Here is a 20,782-nt window from a genome sequence, read left to right on the forward strand (position 1 = left end):
GAAGTGTGTAGAATAATCTCTAAGTTTACTGTCAGCTCTAACCTTTTCTGAGTGCAGGTTGAGTAAGTTGATAAAACCTGACAGCTGCTGTCACACTGCTGCAGTGCTTCCACTACTAGCCTGGGGATCCCCTACTACTTTTCTTGTGAGCCCACGTTGGCTTACATTCAAAGCCTACCCCTGCCCTACTATCCATGTAACCTTGGGCAACTGTTATTACCTCATATTACAGAGGAGGAAACAAACGCCTGGAGAGAATTGAGCTACAGCTCAGAGGGCTGTAAGACAATGAAAACAGAATATGTACGAACACTTCACAGTGTTGGGCTCATAGTAACGTGCAGGAACTGCATGCCTGTCTTCGTAGGGGTGACGTCACCCCATCTGGCATGGAACCCCTGCTATCGGTTCCACAAGTGACCATGCCTAGTGATCACTGAGGTAGGTGGGTTATTAAATAAAATATTTGAAAAACAAAACATAATTGAAAAACAGTCCTCAGGTCTCATTCACAACAATTTAGCTACATATTCAACTTAAAAGACTTCATGAAATAGCAAGAAGAGACGAGAAGAAAGCAGAAGAAATAATCTAACAACAGCAAGTTACCATGTTACCAACTGACAGCCTATTAGTTTTAATAAATTTAGACTCCTTGCCATTTATGTATTACCTCCTTTGTGTTTCTCTTTTATGGGCCATGAAATACCTTCTCCTGAAATACTTGCTACAAATACAAGTGCCATCTGCAACCATTTGTAACCTCCTGCCTTACTAACTCTGATACACTGTGCAATTTGAGTACCGGGTCCAATTGCTATCTAGTCAATGCTTGAAAACTGGAGGGAAAAACCCCAAGTCTCAGAATAACTTAGAGTAGGAGCATAAATACACAGGATTTCCCACACAAGGATTGCCTGTACCCACTTACCAGTGACCCAACAACAGTGAAGAAACTGGGTTTTAATACATCGAAGCTGAGGAGAAACATTGAAACTTACAGCTCATGAATTTTTCAAATATCTCAGCACTATTTGGAATAGGTGTGGTTGGAAAACCAATCCCTCTGAAATTTGTTCAGCATATTCTAAAATGCCAGTAGTAAGATTTCTTCCAATTTTAAAATCGACTTTAACAGTGAACTGAAGTAACACTTTTTGTTATGGTGAATAGTCAAGTTAATTCCATTGAAAACTGAATTATAGTCTTTATTAAAGTCATTTTTGCAAATCTATGTGTCCTAAGGTGAAAGGCTGACTTCCTTTACTATGTGCTTTGACAATTTGCATTAACAGTAGGAAGGGCTTCAACTGAATAGATGTTAGTTTTCAAAAATGCTACTGCATTCTCCATCTCCAGATCGTCCATTTCCCAGTTATTGACCTTCAAAGAAGAAAACAGTTTGTCAGAAGGCAACATAAAATAAAAGCTAGTTTGGAGACCCAAGCATATTCAAGTATCATCAAGTCAGTTAAAAACAAATGTTACCTTTTAACACCCAACTCATATTTTAAAGACCTAATAAACTATGTGCTTGGGTTGAAGGAAACTTTTAAGTGAAAGTCACACAAGTTTTAAAGATTCTCTTAGTGGCACAAAAATGACTTGATTAGAAAAATTTTCCTTAGAATACATATAATGACGGGCATGAAAAAATAAGTCTTAAATAGTAGTCTTTAAGAGAAGGGGGGCCATCTTACCCTCAGTGGTCCACACATAACCCATTTCTGGATCCTAAAGTACCACAATGGGAGACCAGAGAGCTTACAGTTCACATCGTGTGGAGAACCAGCCGAGTGGTGTTTAGGTAGATCCCAACACTCACATAAGTGTACATCTATTTGAAACATTGTTGCTACCGACAGAGACATCTGAAGAGGCTGTTCATGAAAAGCAGTGGTGCTCAGAATCAAAGTGCACACTAAGAGGCAACAGGAACGGTCAGCCTCTTACAACCAGCCAGTTTCCTGGTGACATCCTGCAACAACCTAACACTGGCCATGAGCCGATGCTTTACCACCTCCTCTTCCCTGTTCAAGATAACCTGGAAATTAATTTTGGTTTCATGTGTCAAATTAAATAAGAAAAGATACTATCTACATTTTTCCCTCTTAACAAAAAAAGATTATAGCCGACCAAAATAACATTTATAAAACCACTAGTAAATGACAGTAATCAGCAGAGTAGGAACAACGCATGTACTAGAAATGTTCTTTTTCAAAGAAAATGAAAACTAAAACTCTTATGCTGATAATTCTTTTAAAGTCCTACTAACCAACTGCAACCACAACATTTCTGGGAACTAAGAATGTACGTCAGTAACTAAAGAATATTTCATCTGCATTTTTTCTTACCAAGATCACATGAAAACCCATTAGATTTAAATGCCGTATTTTCATAGCAAGGATCCCTCTGGGGTGGCTCGAATACAAACAGTAAGAAGATCTAGGAACACACAGCACAGCTACTCTGAAAACAAAAACAAACAACAGTTATTGAAACTGACATTTACAATCTTGCTGCATTCCTGCTCTCTGGAGATTTCAAACTTGAGTTTTCCACTAATCACAGCTGTTACTATTTCCTACTGCTCAGGGCTTCACTTCTCTGTCATGTGAACTCTGCAGATACTTTAGTATTCAAGGAAACTTAATGAACCAAACGCTTACAACAATGCTTTACATATTGAGTTATCTCTCACCCATCTTTAATATGGTTCCATTTTGTGGATGTGGAAAATTTTCAGCTATGAAAGAAAGCATGAAAGGTTTCTATATAGTGCTGATCCTTGAATATAATGATTTAAATTTATATTAGTTGATGTTTCCATGTAGATAATACCAAATAGCAAATGCTTTTCTTGTATATTGCCTGCATGTTAAAACCAGAACTGGGAGGCCAGATACAAAGAAGAAAACTCTAAGAGAAAAGTAACCTGTAAATGTACCAGAAATACAGGAAATATAATTTATTTTTTCTTATTCTATTATTTCTGACATTTTGGAAAGATTAAGTTCATTGGGAGGAAAAATAAAAAGAGATACTTATATCCTTACTCTCTTCTCCAATGCTCTGGCTGTTATAAATTTAATATTCTTTAAAATAATGCTCGATTCCTCACTTCTCAGAACTATATGCTAAGAACTGCTGTTATTGTACTAGCCAGAACAATGGAGTACTTGAGAAAGAAAAATGACTTTGAATGGGGCTACAGAGAAAGCCTTCCTTGAGAAGAGAGGGATACACGGGTATGGAAGATAGCATAAAAAGATGGTCAAAAACAGAACTTGGATTTAATAAGCCTAGATGAATTCAGAAAGGAGTAAAAGTCATACAACTGAATGTGAATGGAGAAGGTGAAGGAAGCAACAGTTTGAATCTCTATAGATTCTCTCAAAATCTCCATTTATTCTCTTCCTCTCTCTCTTTCTTGTATTTATGGCCATGTCCAATGGAGCAACAAGGGATATAAGTTCACTGGGGTCAGGACCCACGTGTGACTCATCTTCATGTGCCACAGAGAGTGTACAAAGATGACCTCGTCCTACATGTCTATTGAAGAGACAGGCATTCTTGAAGGAAGCAGCATCACAGTTTCCCCAAATGCACTCTATCTTTGTAATGCCAGAATCAAGGACATGACCTACAACTAGCTGCAGTGTGCTCTGATCCATACACAAAACCCTGTAATTAAGAAGCTGTGCTTCCTCTATCTTTGGGAAGGTTCTGTATAAAGTGAGGTATTTGATTTCTGGTATTGGGTATTTGATTTCTGTAAAAGTTTCAATCCTTTATGATCACCAGCATATTATCATGTCAAAATTTACACCACACTGATAGTTTCAACTATGTTCTATTGTTTTACTCAACTGTTTAACTTCAAAACTTAATTTTGGAAAAAATGTCTATTTCAGTAAATGGTCCCATTCCAGTCTATTGTATTCAACCATAATGTCCACATTTCCACCTATGGAGTCGATGCATGAATGAGAAACCTCACAGGGTATTGCAAACTCTATACAAACATAAGGTTTTAGTATTATTATTCCTATTTAATATGAAGTCTTTCCGAATTAAGATTTAAGTTCAGACAGCTCAGCAAGTAAGTATAAACCAACAACCTTTGAATATTTGTAGCACAAGTTATATCTGCATCAGAAAATGGAAGCACTTGACTCCTCTTAGTATCCATTCTGATTTCAAAATCTGAAAGAAAAGAATTGATATTAATTTTCCAAACATTGCTCAAAGTGATATTCTGCTTCAAAATGTCTATCACTCCTACCACAGGAGCTAATGGCAGTAGCTAAAATATATTGAGAGTTTGCCATGTGCCAGACACTTGTTTAGGATTTTACATGTATAATTTCATTTACTGGTCCCAAGAATCATATAGGGTTGGCACTATTGTTATTGTTGTTTCACAGGCAAGGAAACTGAGGCTAGTGGAAGTCTAAACTTATAGTACTACTAAGTTTTTGAGCAAGACTCAAACCTAGGTAGTACAGCTCCAGAGGCAATGTTACACACTTTTTCAAGAAAATAAATAAAACAAAGGGAAGTCACATGAAGTCACATACCGATATGATAATTATGTGGCAACTGCACATTTTTTGAGAAGTATCCTTCACCTCCCAGGAGTCTACTTAACACCTCTGCCACCTTTGTATTTGGACATGATGGTACCGAAGGTGGCTGTGGCAGGGCTAAGTCTAAGGCCTTGTGATAAGCAGTATCATCAAGTTTCAGACAAGTATCCAGAATATGAAGTCTGTGAACATTCTTCTCCCTGTCATCTAAAAAATAAAAGAAATGAAAACAGAAATTACACTGTTTAAAAAAAAACAATGTCATGGTTTAAAAGTTGTATTAATGTACTTCTATTTCTAATCATCTCCCTTACCATGAGGAATTTCTCTGTGTCTTCCTGTTTCCACAGTGGCTGGATCAATGAGATGCATCTGACAATGTGTTAGGGACTAAAATATCTCCAGGGGTGATTTAATCAAAACTTCATTCTATAGATGAGGAAATGCCCACGAGTGGTAAAAAGCCTCATGATCAAGTAAAAGCAAAATCGGGACTAGAATCCAAGTCTCCTGAGCTCAAGGCTGTTTCTCCAGCATTACACTGCTTGAAAAATCAGCACAGGGTATTGGTTTTTCACAACTCAATCTAGAGATTTCATGACACTGCTTTAAAAAGAATTTTAAATATTCTATTCTCAATTTTGTACATCTACCAGGATATTGCTTTTCCTTGTTTAAAAGCCAACGATTAATTTGGTTCCACGAGTACATAAATTCACTACTTTGGTAACTATTTCTTTACTTGATCTAATAGGCTGTGTCTTCATGACAGGCCACATGTGGCCAGGTGTTCATAGCTCTTCACAAAGCTCTTCATATAGCTCTTCTGCAAAAGTTTACGTGAGTTGGCTTATGTCTAATGTGAACATCAGGACATGCAATGTGCCCCTACTCATACACAATACAGCTTAATCTGATCAAGGAATAACTTGAACATTTAGACTTTCTGGAAGTACTTACAGGGTAAAAAAAATAGTAACATGGAGGGGGCCAGCACTGTGGTGCAGCAGGTAAGGCCGCCACTTGTGATGCAGGTATCCCATGTAGGCAATGGTTCAATTCCTGACTGCTCTGCTTCTTACCCACCTCCCTACTAATGGCCTAGGAAAGCAGCGGAAGATGGCCAAATATTTAGGCTCCTACACTCACATGGGAGACCTGGAAGAAGCTCCTGGCTCCTGGGTTCGTACTGATCTAGCCCTAGCTGTTGTGGCCTTCTGAAGAGTGAACCAACAGATGGAAGACCTTTCTCTCTCTCTAACTCTGACTTTCAAATAAATGAATCTTAAATAAATAAATAAATATTAGGACTGAGCATTTGGCACAGGGGTTAAGCTGCCACCTGGAATTTCTGCACCTCTTCAGAGTACCTGGGTACCTGGGTTCGAGTCCTGGCTCTTATCCCAATTCCAGCTTCTGATAATATGCATCCCGGGAGGCAGTAGGAAAAGGCTCAGATAGTTACATCCGTGCTACCCATGTGGGAAATGAGATTAGTTCCTTGATCCCAGTTTCAGCATGACCCAGCCCCAGCTGAAGAGGCTTAAGGGCGCTTGCTCTCTCTCCCCCTCCCTTTCTCTGTCTCTCTACCTCTGAAATAAATAAAACTTCTTTAAAAAGAAAGAATGATGATTCCTTCCTTATAATTCTCTTCATATGTAGGAGCTGTCATTAAAAGAGGCCACTTAGGCTTGTAGGTTTGAAGCACTGACTTCTGACTTCACCATATCAGCGCTTGTCTCAGTAACACCCATTCTGCACATGTCAACACTGTCCCAGCGACAATGCCATTCAGAGTCACAGGGAGCTGGTGGCGTGGGCATCTCAGGCACCACTGTGCACTCACATCTTACCTGATGCCAGCAGCTCACTGATGACGTCGTCTTGGAGAAGCTGATTAACAGGAGCCAGAGGGAAATAATTCATCATGCAAAATGAATACACAGCGTTCAGTAGGTTTTGAGAAGAGATGTGGTGAAGACAACCAGTCAGAGCAGCAGCCATAACATCCAGGAACCTTCCAGGGAGCAAATATGAGTCAGTTTGCAAGTATAAACAGAAGGAAAGCTTATTAGAAGAAGTTAAAAAAAAAACCAGGCTTTCAAATAAGTATCCACACATTGCTCAGGGTGCTATCCACAAGTGTATAGACTCAATGAATAGTGCCTAATGCTCTGTGTCCTACAAAGTACAAATATCTTATAGGCTTTAATTCTCATTAAAACTCCATTGCGTATAATTATTTTCTTCATAATAAAGATGAGTATACAGGCTCAGACAAGTTGACTGACTTGGCCAAGAACACACAGCCAAAAAGTAGCAGAGATAGTACTGGAACCCAAATTATCAGGCTCCAAAGCCTATTAACCATTATGCTAGATTTTCTAAACAGCCTAATCTACCACTACAGTTTTATAACCAATTAAAATTCTCAAGTTATCAATACTTTGGGTTAAAAACACTGTAAAGCAAATCACTCAGAGCCAATGTTACACAGTATGACTATGCAGTTAAGCACAGATAAAGACAGCAAAGAGCAAAATTAGGTGAGGTCACTTGCCCAGAGTGCACTGGTAATAGATGGCACAGATATCCTTAGAACCTAGGTCAGTAAGGCAAGAATTATGAAGATACTTAAAAAACATTCAAGGTGAATGGGCATTTGGTGCTGTAGCTAAGAAGCCACTGAGGATGCCTACACCTCATATGAAAGTGCCTGGGTTTGAGTCCCAGTCTGCTCCTGATTCCAGCTTCCCACTGATGCACACCCTGGGAGGCAAGTGATGGCTCAAGTACTTGGGTCCCTGCCACTAACATGGGAGACCTGGATTGGGCTCCTGAATTCTGGCTTAACCTTACCCAGTCCCGGCTATCACATCCATTTGAGAAGTGACCCAGTGTCTCTCTGTCTTTCAAATAAATAAATAAATTCTTTTTCAAATTTCATGGAGAAATGAAATTAAAATATAAGCTTATTTTGGCCCACCAATTTTTTAATTCATACACAATTTTTTTTAAAGATTTATTTATTTATTTAAAAGAGTTACACAGAGAGAGAAGGAGAGGCAGAGAGAGAGAGAGAGAAAGAGAGAGAGGATTTCCATCCACTGGTTCACTCCCCAGTTGGCCACAACAGATAGAGCTGTGCCAATCTGAATCCAGGAGCCAGGAGATTCTTTTGGGTCTCCCACATGGGTGCAGGGGCTCAAGGTCTTGGGCCATCTTCTACTGCTTTCCCAGATCATAGCAGAGGGCTGGATCGGAAGTAGAGCAGCTGGAACTTGAAAACAGTGCCCATATGGGATATTGGCACTGCAGGTGGTAGCTTTACTCGCTATGCCACAGCACCAGCCCCATAATATTTTTGTAATTTGCATTTTTCATAGAAAATCAAGAGTACATATTCACAGTTAAAAAAAACCTTTTGCACAAAATATACTTATCTTTTAATCACATTTCCCATAACTTTTTGAAGTAAGCTTGTATAAGCAGAGTACTATGACAGCAAAGAGGAAAGTACACAAAGTTGCTTTAGAGAGAAGGGAAATTTGCATAGGTAGTAAAACACGGGAAAGGTGGAGGAACTGAGTAGTAGGAAAGGGTGCATCAAGAATAATTGGCTCGTGTCCAGAATTATTGAACTTGGACACTTCTATTCTGAGATGCACGATGACCACATCCAACCTAGGAAAGCAGATCTGGAGTTCAACCCACTAATGGTGACAGATACAAGTGTAGGATTGCCCATAGGGTGGAAAATATAGATCAACAGAAGAAACCACAGTAGAGCCATGAACATACATGCTATTTGCTGGACAGTAAATTACTAATGGGATGCAGGCACAGGGCTGCGAGTCTCACAGCAGGGGCAAATATACCCAGAAGTCTGTATTCTTTTTGAAAGCTTTCTTTTAATTTTTAACTGACACATAAAAACTGCACATACTTAAGGGTATCATGCAACGTTTTGATACGTGGATACACATGTAATTTCCAAACTGGGTAAACAGCTATCTCCTCAGACATTTATGATTTGCTTATGATGAAAACATTCAAAATACTTTATGTTAAGAGAAAGCCCCTTATTATCTTTGAGACTAAAAGGGAAACGTTTGAAGTCAACTGGGAGGCCCTTAGCAGTTGGGTTAGAGGGAGGGGAGCCTGGTAGGCTAGGAGAACTGCCTGAGAGGAATATATCAGGTCCTAGAGATGACAGGGAGGCAACGCTTAGTAAAACGGTAAGTAATCGCCTTTGGAGTATGCAGCAGGTCAGGGTGAGGATGAAGCCTGGAGCTGAGTGACTACCACTGTGGTCTTCTCTCACCCCACGCCTCACACTGTGCCCCAAACTGCATGCTGTTCCCTGCTGTTTCTTTCTTCTAAACCCGGCACATAGAGTGCCTTCCACTCAAAATGTTCTTTCCTGCTTCTCTTCTCCTGTGAACTCCCATCTATCTATCACTTGGGTAACCCCTTCTCCAGGAAGCACTGACTACACCCACTGACCTTCTTCTTTGCCAGGCTGACATCTGCAACCCTCCTCTCGTTCCACACATTCCAAATGAAACCTGATCACTCTAATTTTCATGCTGTGTTTAATTACCAACTTATGTGTCAACTGTCAACCTGTCCCTTTAGACAGAATCCTCTGGCAAAAAAAAGACTGTGTCTTATTCATCTGTGTCCCACATCCCCAGGTGCCAGCTAAACGTTTGCTAACTAAATGGACAAACACACTCAGATGAAAAAGAAGGAGGGCCTGGGGAGTGGAAAACGATGCATCAAGACTAGTGGGCTCCAGGCTGATGTTGTGGTGTAGTAGGTTAAGTCACTGGCTGAGACGCCAGCATCCCATATTGGAGCACTGGTTCAAGGTTCAGCTGCTCCACTGCTGATCCAGCTCCCTGCTAATGCTTCTGGAAAGGCAGTGGAAGATGACCCAAGTACCGGGGTCCTTGCCACCCACATGGGAGATCTGGATAGTTTCAGGCTTCTGGCTTCAGTCTGGCCCAGACTCAGCCATGGCAGTCATTTACAGTAAACCAATGGATAGAAGATCTCTTTCTCTCTGTCTCTCCTTCTCTGTTGTTGTTTTTTAAAAAAAACTTGTTTATTTAGTTGAAAGTCAGAGTCACAGAGAGAGAGACAGAGAGAGCTCTTCCATCCACTGATTAATTTAACAAATGGCTGCAACGGTCAGTGCTTGGCCAGGTCAAAGCCAGGAGCCAGGAGCTTCATTTGGGTCTCCCACATGGGTGGCAGGGGCCCCAACAACTGGGCCATCTTCTGCTGCTTTTCTCAGGTCATTGGCAAGGATTTCAATGAGACATGGAGCAGCCAGGACACGAACTGGTTCCCATATGGGGTGTGTTACCTGCTACACCACAATGCCAGTCTGTCTTTCAAAAAAAAAAAAAAAAAAAAAAAAAAAAACAACGAAGAATAGTGGGCTCATGTCCAGACAGAATTACTGTACTCTAAACAATTCTGAGATGCACAGTGACAGTATGCCTCCCAGGGACTTGGGTCTGGGGTTCAGTACATTAGTGGCCAGAGATACAAGTCTAGGATTGTCCATAGGGTGGAAAATATAGATCAAGATAAAATATCAAAGGCTCAAAATGACAAAGTTTAAATGTGAAATGTTTTCTTTCTTGGGTTGCAAACTCAGGAAGACTCTAAGGATTTAATATCCCCCCACGGGCTGTTCCATAAATATAATGATTAATGTACAGTCTGAATACATACAACGTGGCAAGCCAAATTCTCCACTACTCTCCTATCTAATCTATCTCTTCTAGTCAACTCCCTTCACAAATGCTTTCAGTTCTCCTGCTCTAAAACACCAGCTACTCCAGACTACAATGCTACCCTCCTTTTTCATTTCTCATGCTTCATAAAGCACTCATCTGATTTCTTACTGCCTTCATTTGGAGATTTGTCTTCTTAACTGGTCTAGGAAGGACAGAGGACATAAATTTTTTTAGTTTTTGTTGTTGTGTTTCTTTCTTTTATTTTTTTTTTATGATACTCAAAGTACCAAATTCAGGTGACTCCACATGTATGGGCATTCAGGGCCAAGGGCTAGATCAGGGTTTCTTAGTTTCAACACTGCTGACATTTGCAGCTGGATAATTCTTGGTCATCAGGGGCTGTCTTGGCATAGTAATGTGTAGCTAGTATCTTTGGTCTTCACTCCAGTAGAGGACAGTAGCACACACACTCCCTCTAATCCCTCTAATTGGGATAATTAAAAATATTTCAGCATCACTACATATTCTTTGTAAGGCAAAATGACCTCTGCCTGAGAATCATGGGGCTAGAAGAAAGCACAGCAGACAGACGGGCAATATCCATGACTCCCTCTGGTACTAATTCTGCTACTGCTAGTTACTGGATTTCCCAAACTTTGTTACTTCATTAGCTCCTTCTCCCCTCATTTCCAATTTAACAATTTTACTAACCAAGTTATCTCCTGAGCTGCCTAGAGTCAGCTGGAAAACTCCCTAAACACCAGTGCTTACTCTCTTAATCCCATGGAATCTGTGGGGTTGCTTTGAAGTCTGAGTACAATCCAACGTCATTCCAAACAATTCATCCCATTTTCACAGATGAATACACTGAGGCAGAGATAAGGAACTTGCCAAAAGCCAAGCAGCTCAGGAGTGGCAGGGTTGAGAGTAAAGCTAAGCAAGCTGTCTCCAGAGCCTGTGCTTTTAAAAGCTGAGCTAACCAAAGACATTGTAAATGTGTTTCTGGTTTTTAATGAACCCTAACTAATCCAGAGAAGAAGAAAACATGTTCTGGTGGAAAGGAAAAGTATGAAAGAACCTGACATATTTGAGGTATAGCTGCATTTAACAGTAGACTTCATGGTTGTGGTAAAATGAAAAACACAGAAAGCAGTAGCTTGGGACAAAATGAATAGTTAGGGTCAAAACTGAATTATACAGGAGCAACATCAGCAAGATGGTAGAAAAGGAAGACCCAGCTCCTGCTGCCCCACAGAAACACTGACTCTGCAGTGATAAGCAGACCAAAAGCCTCTGTAAGGAGTACAGAATCCAGCTAGAAGGTTGCATTACTCTGGATGAGCATAAAACTAAGAGCAGTTGCACTGAGCAGGTAAAAAGAGCACTTTCACGTTACTCATGTCAGCCCCTCCCTCAAGCTTATCCAGCTCAGCACCAAGAGATCACCTGCACCTGTAATGTTTTCCTCATCAGGGAGAGTAGAACATGCATCTGACATCCAGCCTTTTAGTGCACTGACCAGAGAGTTGCTTTCTGTCTCACCCAGATGGAGTAGGGATGGAGCCAGATGGAGTGTGGGTGCCCCAAACATCCAAACTATCTCAAAAGGATATCTGCATTCCCACATTCACTCCAACATTATTCACAATGGGTAAGGTAGCGAACCAACTTGACTGTCCATCAACAGATGACTAGTTCAAAAAACTATGCTCTGTAAATACAGGGAATATTATTCAGACTTAACAAAGACAAATCCTGCTATATGCTACAACATGGATGAACTAGGAGGACATTATGCTAAGTGAAATAATCAAGTCTCCAAAGCAAAAATACTGTATGATCTCATTCACATGAGAAGCCTTAGGAAGTCAAACTCAGAGAAAAAAATAGAATGGTGGTTACCAGGAGAGTGGGAACAATATAAAGTTACAGATATGCAAGATGGCTAAGTTCCAGAGATTCACTGTACAACACTGTGTCTACAGTTAACAACACTATATAACATAACAAAAATCTAAGTGGATAGACCTCATTTTAAATGTTCTTGCTATGATAAAAAATGACAATTGATAATTATTAAAGATATATTTCTCAACTTTCCAATAAAGTTAAGCAGAAAGTGAATCATGAACTTGAGATCTAAAGGGATAAGCTGGGTGAGTCTGAAATGAAGTCTTACACTGAATGAACAAATATAAGGAACAAAGACACAAACAGGAGTAACAAACAGTGTTTTACATCTTGACATGGACAATGGCTATGGATGTGTTCACTTGTAACAACTAATTAAGTGTATAACTTATAATCTTTTAATAATATGTTATGTGGCCCTAAAAAGGTAAAAAACAAACAAAAAACCATAAGTACATACTCTTTGTCCTGAGATTGGCAGCTGTGATTGAGAGAAGAATACACGTGAAGAATAGAGACAATGCTTTTCATGTTTAAGGATCCAGGTTCCTCTACTACTTTCTTCATCAACAAGTTCATTAAACCAATAGGCCGAAAGCCAAGGTTTTCAAATAAAATGAGGAGAAAAAGTACCTTGAAAAAAGGAGAATTGGAGAAAAATTAATAGTTATAGTATGGTAATAGTAATTTTTTAGAAAAAAAATACTAAGTGAACAAATAGGCTTCTTGAAAGTGTCTGAGGCCTATTCTAAATTGTGAGCATACTCACTTGTTTCAACGTCCAGATGTCAAAAGTTGTATGTACATAATCTGCTATTCCCTCAAAGAGTTTTAAATTACGGTATCGAAGGTCTTTGCAGGATCGCAATATGTTGTTCAATATTTTGAAAGGACAACCATGGATATTATCTTTAAGAATGAGTCAAATAAACAGACAAAAGTTACCAGATGATTTTCAAGGTAAGACTCAAGATCCTCAATACTTCTGTTTCATTAGAAAAACATAGCACTACACTTTGATAAGCAAACAAAAAATCTACAGGTAAAAATAAAACTTAGATATATCTTCGGATTTTCTTTATATAAAATCAAGTCTTTTAAACAAACAAAACAATATAATCCATAACAGTAGGTCAAGTGCTACAAATCCTGAAAGAAAAATTCCCCTTACCTATGACCTTCGCACTGCATTCGTTCAAGAGAACAACAGACCGGTAATTCATGGCAGCTAGCACCTCAAACATATGCTGGCTATTCAACAAAGAAAATCTGTCTAATTCCTTCAAGGCTTTCATCTAAAGAAAAACAAGTTTCAATGTAACATTTATAGCATGAAAATTAAACTTTTATCTTTAAAAAGGATGAAGTATGAGAACAATGATTCAAATACATATATATATTTGCACAAATATATACAGATAAATATAATTCTACTTCTATTAATGCAGCTTAGCATAGCTAAACACAAAAGCACAACAATGTCATCCTAAAAAGCTGATTTCAGAAAGTGATGGCAGGACACCAGAAATTTTTTTCTTTCCAAATTTCACCAACTAAAGAAAATTGAAGAATTTACCTCCAGTTTCTTTTTCAGAGCAATTGGTGTATCCTGTCCAATGTATTTCATCACAGTTTGTAACGTAAAGATGCTTTTTATCTTCCAAACATGTTGATCAACTAGTATCCTGTCATCAGACACAACACATATTGTAATCCTAAAGTCTTCCAACCACAGGGGAAACCTGGAAATTTTCTTTGGCCCAGCTCCCACTCCTTATGTGCAAGAAAAAATGAAGGCCATAGACATGATGTACTTGTTGAAGAGAGTATAAACAGTTACTGAAAGACCTAGAACCAGTAAATAACTATTTCCTCTCACATTATTATACTACTTTTATTAATGAACAAATCATAACAGGAGATTATGGTAAGATATCTGATTCACAGTCAACAAAAAAGTAAATTAAGTATTATTCTCTCTAACCTATGACATTAGATTGGCTGCATCAGTTTTACAAATTCCTTTACAAACTGGGCCATTGTTGTGTAATCCCCTATATAGTGCCCAAATAACTATTTTGAACTGAATTCAATGCCAATTCTCTTCCACCCCACATCAGTACTATATTTTAAGATACTTGGATTTCAATGTTATCCACACCTGTTTTGGTGGAGAATGCTAAGACATTTTGAAATCCATAGTCTTTTCAAAGATTTATTTTATTTATCTGACAGGCATTTTTTTGTAATACACATTTTCCATGAGTGTTTTGAAGACTTTTGACATTTCAATTTTTTGCCCAAAAATAAAATTATCTTTGAATTCCATTTTTCACAAACATTTTGGAGTACCCTGGTATCATTTTCAGTTTTATCTCATCCAGAGTTGGGATTTCATATTTAATAAGGTATTAAAAATTATAACTATCTTTATTTTTATTTTTATTTTTTTTTTTATTTTTGACAGGCAGAGTGGACAGTGAGAGAGAGAGAGACAGAGAGAAAGGTCTTCCTTTTGCCGTTGGTTCACCCTCCAATGGCCGCTGCGGCCGGTGCGCTGCGGCCGGCGCAGTGCACGGATCCGATGGCAGGAGCCAGGTACTTATCCTGGTCTCCCATGGGGTGCAGGGCCCAAGTACTTGGGCCATTCTCCACTGCACTCCCTAGCCACAGCAGAGAGCTGGCCTGGAAGAGGGGCAACCGGGACAGAATCCGGCGCCCCGACCGGGACTAGAACCTGGGGCGCTGGTGCCGCAAGGTGGAGGATTAGCCTAGTGAGCCACGGCGCCGGCCCAGAAATTATAACTATCAATATGCTTCCCCTCATCCCAAAAACAGTAATTCCGTTTTTCATCTTGAATTTTCATTCCAGATGGAAAAGGAGCAGAGAAAAGCACATGAAGAAAGCATAAGAGTTCCTACCGCAATCCTGATCGAAGAGCATGTTCATTTTTGCATGGTTCCAGCGCCTCTAAAACAGTTGACAAAATCGAAAGACATCTCTCATCACACTCATTTATACGTTCCTGTTAAAATGCAATTACAAAAACACTAGAGGTAATTAGCCCATAGTAGACTATTTCACCCAGGCAAGACTACTGAACCAATGCTATCAGTTAAAGGATTCAGTATCAGATCAATACTGCATACAGTCAGTCCACAATAAACAGTGTCATTGAGAAATAAGACATCATATATCAATAGCTGTTACACATCTTTTTGCATCAACATTTTTTTAATTTCACCATTATCATCAAAAATCCATTTCTTCTTTTTTTTTTTTTTTTGACAGGCAGAGTGGACAGTGAGATAGAGAGACAGAGAGAAAGGTCTTCCTTTTGCCGTTGGTTTACCCTCCAATGGCCGCCGCGGCCGGCGCATCGCGCTGATCCGAAGCCAGGAGCCAGGTGCTTCTCCTGGTCTCCCATGCAGGTGCAGGGCCCAAGCACCTGGGCCATCCTCCACTGCACTCCCGGGCCACAGCAGAGAGCTGGCCTGGAAGAGGGGCAACCGGGACAGAATCCGGCGCCCCGACCGTGACTAGAACCTGGTGTGCTGGCGCCACAAGGCGGAGGAAAAAATCCATTTCATTATACCTCTCTGCTTCTAAAATAACTTTTCTCAAACATTACTTTTACCTCTTTTTAGGACTCAAGCTCACATGGAAATGAGTTCAAATGTAATAATACAAGAGCTATTGAGATATAAAAGGCAATTTTCCAATCCAGAAAGACCCTTAGACCTTTACAATTTCTCTATTCTCTTTCCAGGGTATCAAGCTAACTTCAGTTGTGAATCTTCTGATTACATCTCCTGCCATATTTTACCACCATAATCTGGACCTCAAGGGGATCCTAGGCTCCACAGACACGACTTAAAGGTCCCTGTAGAGCACTAATTTAGCAGGCAGCAGACATAATTGGGAAAATGCCTAATAACAGCACAGCTTATCTAGTTGCAAAAGTATGAATATTTGCCTCCATCCCAAATTCAGGAGTTTAGTCCCCAAAATGTTATGTTAATGGTACTAAGATGGTGGAAACCTAATCCAATGATGATGTTTAGAGGTCACTGAAGTAGCACTCCCGTGATTCAGTACTGGAGACTTTCTGATAGACCACATAGACAGACAGCAACTCTTGCCATGCAATGCCAGATGAAGTCCCTAGACCTTGTACCTCCAGAACTATGAGCCAAAATAAACCTCTTTTCTTTATGAAGTTGACCTGATTCAGGTACCCTGTTATGGAAACAAACTTTTAACTAATACACTAATACTCTGCAATCTAATCAAAACTCATCTATACACTTCACAAGAGTAATTATGATCACATCTGAGGAAACTCAGGCTGAAAGAAGCAAGCTCTTTTGCGAACACTATATATCTAACTAGTCACAAGGTCTCAAGTAAGAACCAGATAATAAGAAATAGATCAAGCTAGAAGGAAAAAAAGTTTCATTCCCAGGGGAGGATTTCCTTAACAATGTACAACATTTCGGGGCCAGCACAGTGGTGTGGTGGATAAAGCCTCCACCTGCAGTGCCAGCATCCCATATGGGTGCTGGTTAGAGTCCTGGCTGCTCCACTTCCGACCCAGCTCTCTGCTATGGCCTGGGAAAGCAGTAGAAGATGGCCCAAGTCCTTGGGCTCCTGCACCCACATGGGAGACCAGAAGAAGCTCCTGGCCCCTGGCTTCAGATTGGCGCAGCTCCAGCCATTGCAGTCATTTGGGGAGTGAACCAGTGGATGGAAGACCTCTCTTTCTCTCTCTCTCTCTGCCTCTCTGTAACTCTGCCTTTCAAATAAATAAATCTTAAAAAAAAAAAAAAAAAAAGAAAAAAAAAAGGAAAAGACTGCACAGCATTTCTGAAGGGTAGATTCATTGATGGCACACTGTCTCTTCACCTCTAGCTAAAATGTCTTTACCACAACCCAACAGGTCAGTGAGATACAATCATGCATGTACAGACATTCTGACTCCAAATCACCATTGCTCAGACATCACCAATGCAGATTTTATGCTGCTGTATATACCTGCCCAAAGTCTAGAAGAAGCATCATTGACCAGCAAGTTGATTTACTATAACCACCTTTAAATAACTCCATACAATGGCTGGCATTGGCCTAGCCATTAAGATACCAGTTAAGATGCCCATGTCTTACACCGAAGTATCTTCTTCCAACCATGAAAGCAGAACTAAGTTAGAAGCCTCTTACACAATCTCATAACACCCTGTATTTTTCTTTCATTGCACCCAAAGCTCTATGAGGCCAGTCTTTTCTTCACAAAAATTGGATTCCCTAGTATTCAGCACAGTGTCCACAACAGAGTATAACTCATTTAATGTTAGTTATTGTTTCTGTGATTTCCTGTATAGTATCTGTCTTCTCCTCTAGGTTATAAACTTACTAAATTTGGAAATCATGTCTTGTGTATCTTTCTATCCATATTGATAAGTTCAGTAAGTAATACTAGGCTGACACCTAATACATTGAAGGGGTTTCAAAACGCTCATGGAAAATTCACATCTTTTAATTTCGTTTTTCCACAAGCGTTCTAAAGTCCCCTCATATGTTTCCTGCATGAAAAAGTCAACCTACTAGCTTTGTGACCTTCGCCAAGTTACTTAAAACCATTGAGTCTTTTTCCTCATCTGCAAAACTGAGGTAACATTGACTTTGCAGGGGACTAAATAAGATTACACAAGAGGACTTCAAAAATCTCATGAAAAAAAGAAATTAAAATATATGGATCTGCCCTGCACCCCATGGGAGACCAGAAGCACCTGGCTCCTGCCTTCAGATCAGCGCAGTGCGCCGGCCGCAGCGCACCGGCCGCGGCGGCAATTGGAGGGTGAACCAACAGCAAAAGGAAGACCTTTCTGTCTGTCTCTCTCACTGTCCACTCTGCTTGTCAAAATATATATATATATATATATATATATATATATATATATATATATATATGGATCTGGGGCTAGTGTTGTGGCATAGAAGGTAAAGCCACCAACTGCAGTGCCAGCATCCCATATGGGTGCTGGTTAGAGTCCTGGCTGCTCCTCTTCCGACCCAGCTCTCTGCTATGACCTGGGAAAGCAGTAGAAGATGGCCCAAGTCCTTGGGCTCCTGCACCCACGTGGGTGACCCAGAAGAGGCTCCTGGCATCAGATCGGCAAAGCTTCAGCCGTTGCAGCCATTTGGGGAGTAATCCAAAGGATAGAAGACCTCTCTCTCTCTGCCTCTGCTTCTCTGTAACTCTGCCTCTCTAACTCTCTTTCAAATAAATAAATAACATCTTTAAAATACATATATATGTGCAGAAATTTTGAAACCCATGCAGTTTCTTCATATTATTCATTTTCCATGAACTTTGTGAAGACCTCCAATATAAATAAAAGGCATAGATACTCAATAAATGTTGGCTCTCCGTTTTTTTTTTCTTCAGCTACCCAATCTTTATTTATATCTATTTATTTATTTTGCATCTCTCCTCATTTTAGCCTGTTCACTTCTCAACTTTACTAGAGAAGGGAAATGGGGCAGGCTTTTATCAATAACCATAGTAAAAAGAAGAAATGACATAGCTATCTTAAGACCTCTAACTCATATCATAAATCTACATATAGAAATAAATACCAGTAAGGGGAACTCATTCTGTTGATAGCCTCTTTGAAGGAGACTGCATGTCTCTTTGCTTTCATTCTTTCAAGATCTGATAAGACAGGTAACATCGTTTCAGCGTCCTTTTGATTTTACCTGGATGGTCCTTAGCAAGGTCTGCACCAGCAGGGTGTTCTGAGGGACGCCGAGCTTCACCAAGGCATGCAGGCTGAACAGCAGGTGGTCAAAGTACAGGATCTTGGCTTCTCTCAACAGTTGTTCACACAACTGGTTAAAGGCAGGGTGATTAAACATCAATTGTTTTTCAAAGCGCCTCTGATCATCGGACATCCTTTTGGCAATTGTCCACATTGCTGAGAAATAGTTACTGCTAGGAAATGTAGGTGCTTTTGAAAATGTATCTAACACATCACTCAGGGAATTACACTCCTCAGACAGTTTTCGGGAACTCAGAGGGGTTGCTTTTCTTTCCTTGATGAGAACATCTTCACTGGAGGCCTCATGATGAAAGCTTAATTTCTTCAGTCCATTATCAGGTATATCAACACAGACAACAGAATATTTTGCATCAAAGAATATTCTTCTGGGACAAAGCAGTCTATGAACTGTAGGGACCCTTACAGTGCTTATGCCTTTTGCTTGACAACTATCTTCTCTTGATTTAAAAATAAATGCATCCTGAAAGAGATATCTAATAGATGATTGCTTTCTATTACCTAAGTCATTTAAGAGGCTTCTTAGTTTCCATTTTGCACAAACAATTTTTGGTCTGCAAAATCCCAAAGAATATAGCCTCATGGTTCTGCTTGTTGGAATTAAAGTACTGAGTTGTTTGAAGTTCCAGAAAAAGGAGCCTGCTTTCTTATTCATTTTGTTGTTCACAGAAACACTTTCAAATGGCTCTAAAATTGTCAATATAAAAGAAATAGCACTTCTATTAGGGAAAGAGAGCACATGCTGTCGTTTGCCTGTAGGGAAACAGGTAGTACAAGGAATAAAAGTTAAAGCAAAACTTTCACTTAAAGAAATTAAATGCATTTAACAGTGGTTAGCATGAGAAACTTTTGAGACACTAAGAGATTTACACTAAGTTGCTAAAACTGTTCCACAGTATGGGCCTCATCTACTTCCACAACATATACACTGTTTTTAAGTTTACAAGAATTGTAAAACTGTGCTTTTTAATATTTATATAAGTACACATATACAAATTATATCTAAAATATAAATATATATTATAACCTATATTTTCATAATTTATATATATAACGATTTCTGGTGGGAAACTATCCCACAAAGCTTCCTTTGCATGAGCGATTTTTTTTATAGCACTGCTTTGGAAATGCCTTCACGAAAATAAAAGGTTTAACATTGATGGCTGCTTTTCAACAAGAGGATTTAGCAACAGTGAAATTTGGCCTATTAAAAATAGGCACTTACATAGTCAGAACGGCTCAGGAGAGGGAGGCAGAAAATCAAAGTGATGTTTGCTTGTGGCCACACGCCAACCTCACCAGAACCCAAATCAGTGTCAGGACCCCTTCCTTCCGTAATGCTACCCTCCAGCTTTAACCTACTTCCCTAAACTTAACACCAGGGCGGCTCGTGAGTCCCGAAGGAAAAACGAAATACAGCGTCGGATACTGCCATTCTGCCTACACTCGTCTCCCACTCACCTTAGAAGAGAACCCCGTGGTTACACACAGGCGCAGCCATGACAGCTGTCCGAGAAGTGCGCACGTCGCGAGATTTGACGGAGTCCTCCTTAGGTCAAAATTAGTATGTTCGCGGCGATTGGAGGACTTTGCTTAGAAAGACCCCAGCAATGAGAACTGCCACGTTTCTTGGATGCAGAAAGAAAAAACCATAGAGATTGTAAAGGCAGTGTGTTATCGTGTAAAGCGAAA

General features: G+C 39.8%; 1 protein-coding gene across 3 annotated transcripts; it reads right to left on the reverse strand.

The window, feature by feature from the left end:
* Positions 1-948: 948 nt before the first annotated feature.
* Positions 949-20,690, reverse strand: FASTKD2 (FAST kinase domains 2). 3 transcript variants are annotated; one of them, XR_011387145.1, is made up of 12 exons: positions 20,552-20,690; positions 19,011-19,843; positions 15,176-15,279; positions 13,830-13,938; positions 13,425-13,548; positions 13,023-13,162; positions 12,714-12,886; positions 6,443-6,606; positions 4,581-4,796; positions 4,122-4,206; positions 2,355-2,464; positions 949-1,383 (listed from the first exon to the last, which is right to left on the reverse strand). XR_011387145.1 is itself a non-coding variant. In XM_070070307.1 (12 exons), the coding sequence occupies exons 2-12, from the start codon at positions 19,743-19,745 to the stop codon at positions 1,267-1,269; spliced, it is 2,082 nt and encodes a 693-aa protein (XP_069926408.1). In that variant the 5' UTR covers positions 19,746-19,843; positions 20,552-20,690; the 3' UTR covers positions 949-1,266. The 3 variants fall into 3 exon arrangements, 2 of the variants coding, with proteins under 2 accessions (XP_069926408.1, XP_069926409.1); XM_070070307.1 differs by having other exon boundaries at positions 2,355-2,469; XM_070070308.1 differs by having other exon boundaries at positions 2,355-2,469; positions 20,316-20,554.
* Positions 20,691-20,782: the final 92 nt, after the last annotated feature.

Source organism: Oryctolagus cuniculus, chromosome 3 (genome assembly GCF_964237555.1).
Source record: "Oryctolagus cuniculus chromosome 3, mOryCun1.1, whole genome shotgun sequence".
Classification (NCBI taxonomy): Eukaryota; Metazoa; Chordata; class Mammalia; order Lagomorpha; family Leporidae; genus Oryctolagus; species Oryctolagus cuniculus.

Excerpts from the sequence above, each read along its gene's own strand:
- FASTKD2 (XM_070070307.1), bottom strand. The coding sequence starts at position 19,745 with ATGAATAAGAAAGCAGGCTCCTTTTTCTGGAACTTCAAACAACTCAGT. Across the intron at positions 4,207-4,580 it reads GCCACATAATTATCATATCG|ATTTTGAAATCAGAATGGAT; the intron begins GTATGTGACTTC and ends CTTTTCTTTCAG. Across the intron at positions 1,384-2,354 it reads TGGGTTTTCATGTGATCTTG|GTCAATAACTGGGAAATGGA; the intron begins GTAAGAAAAAAT and ends TCTTCTTTGAAG.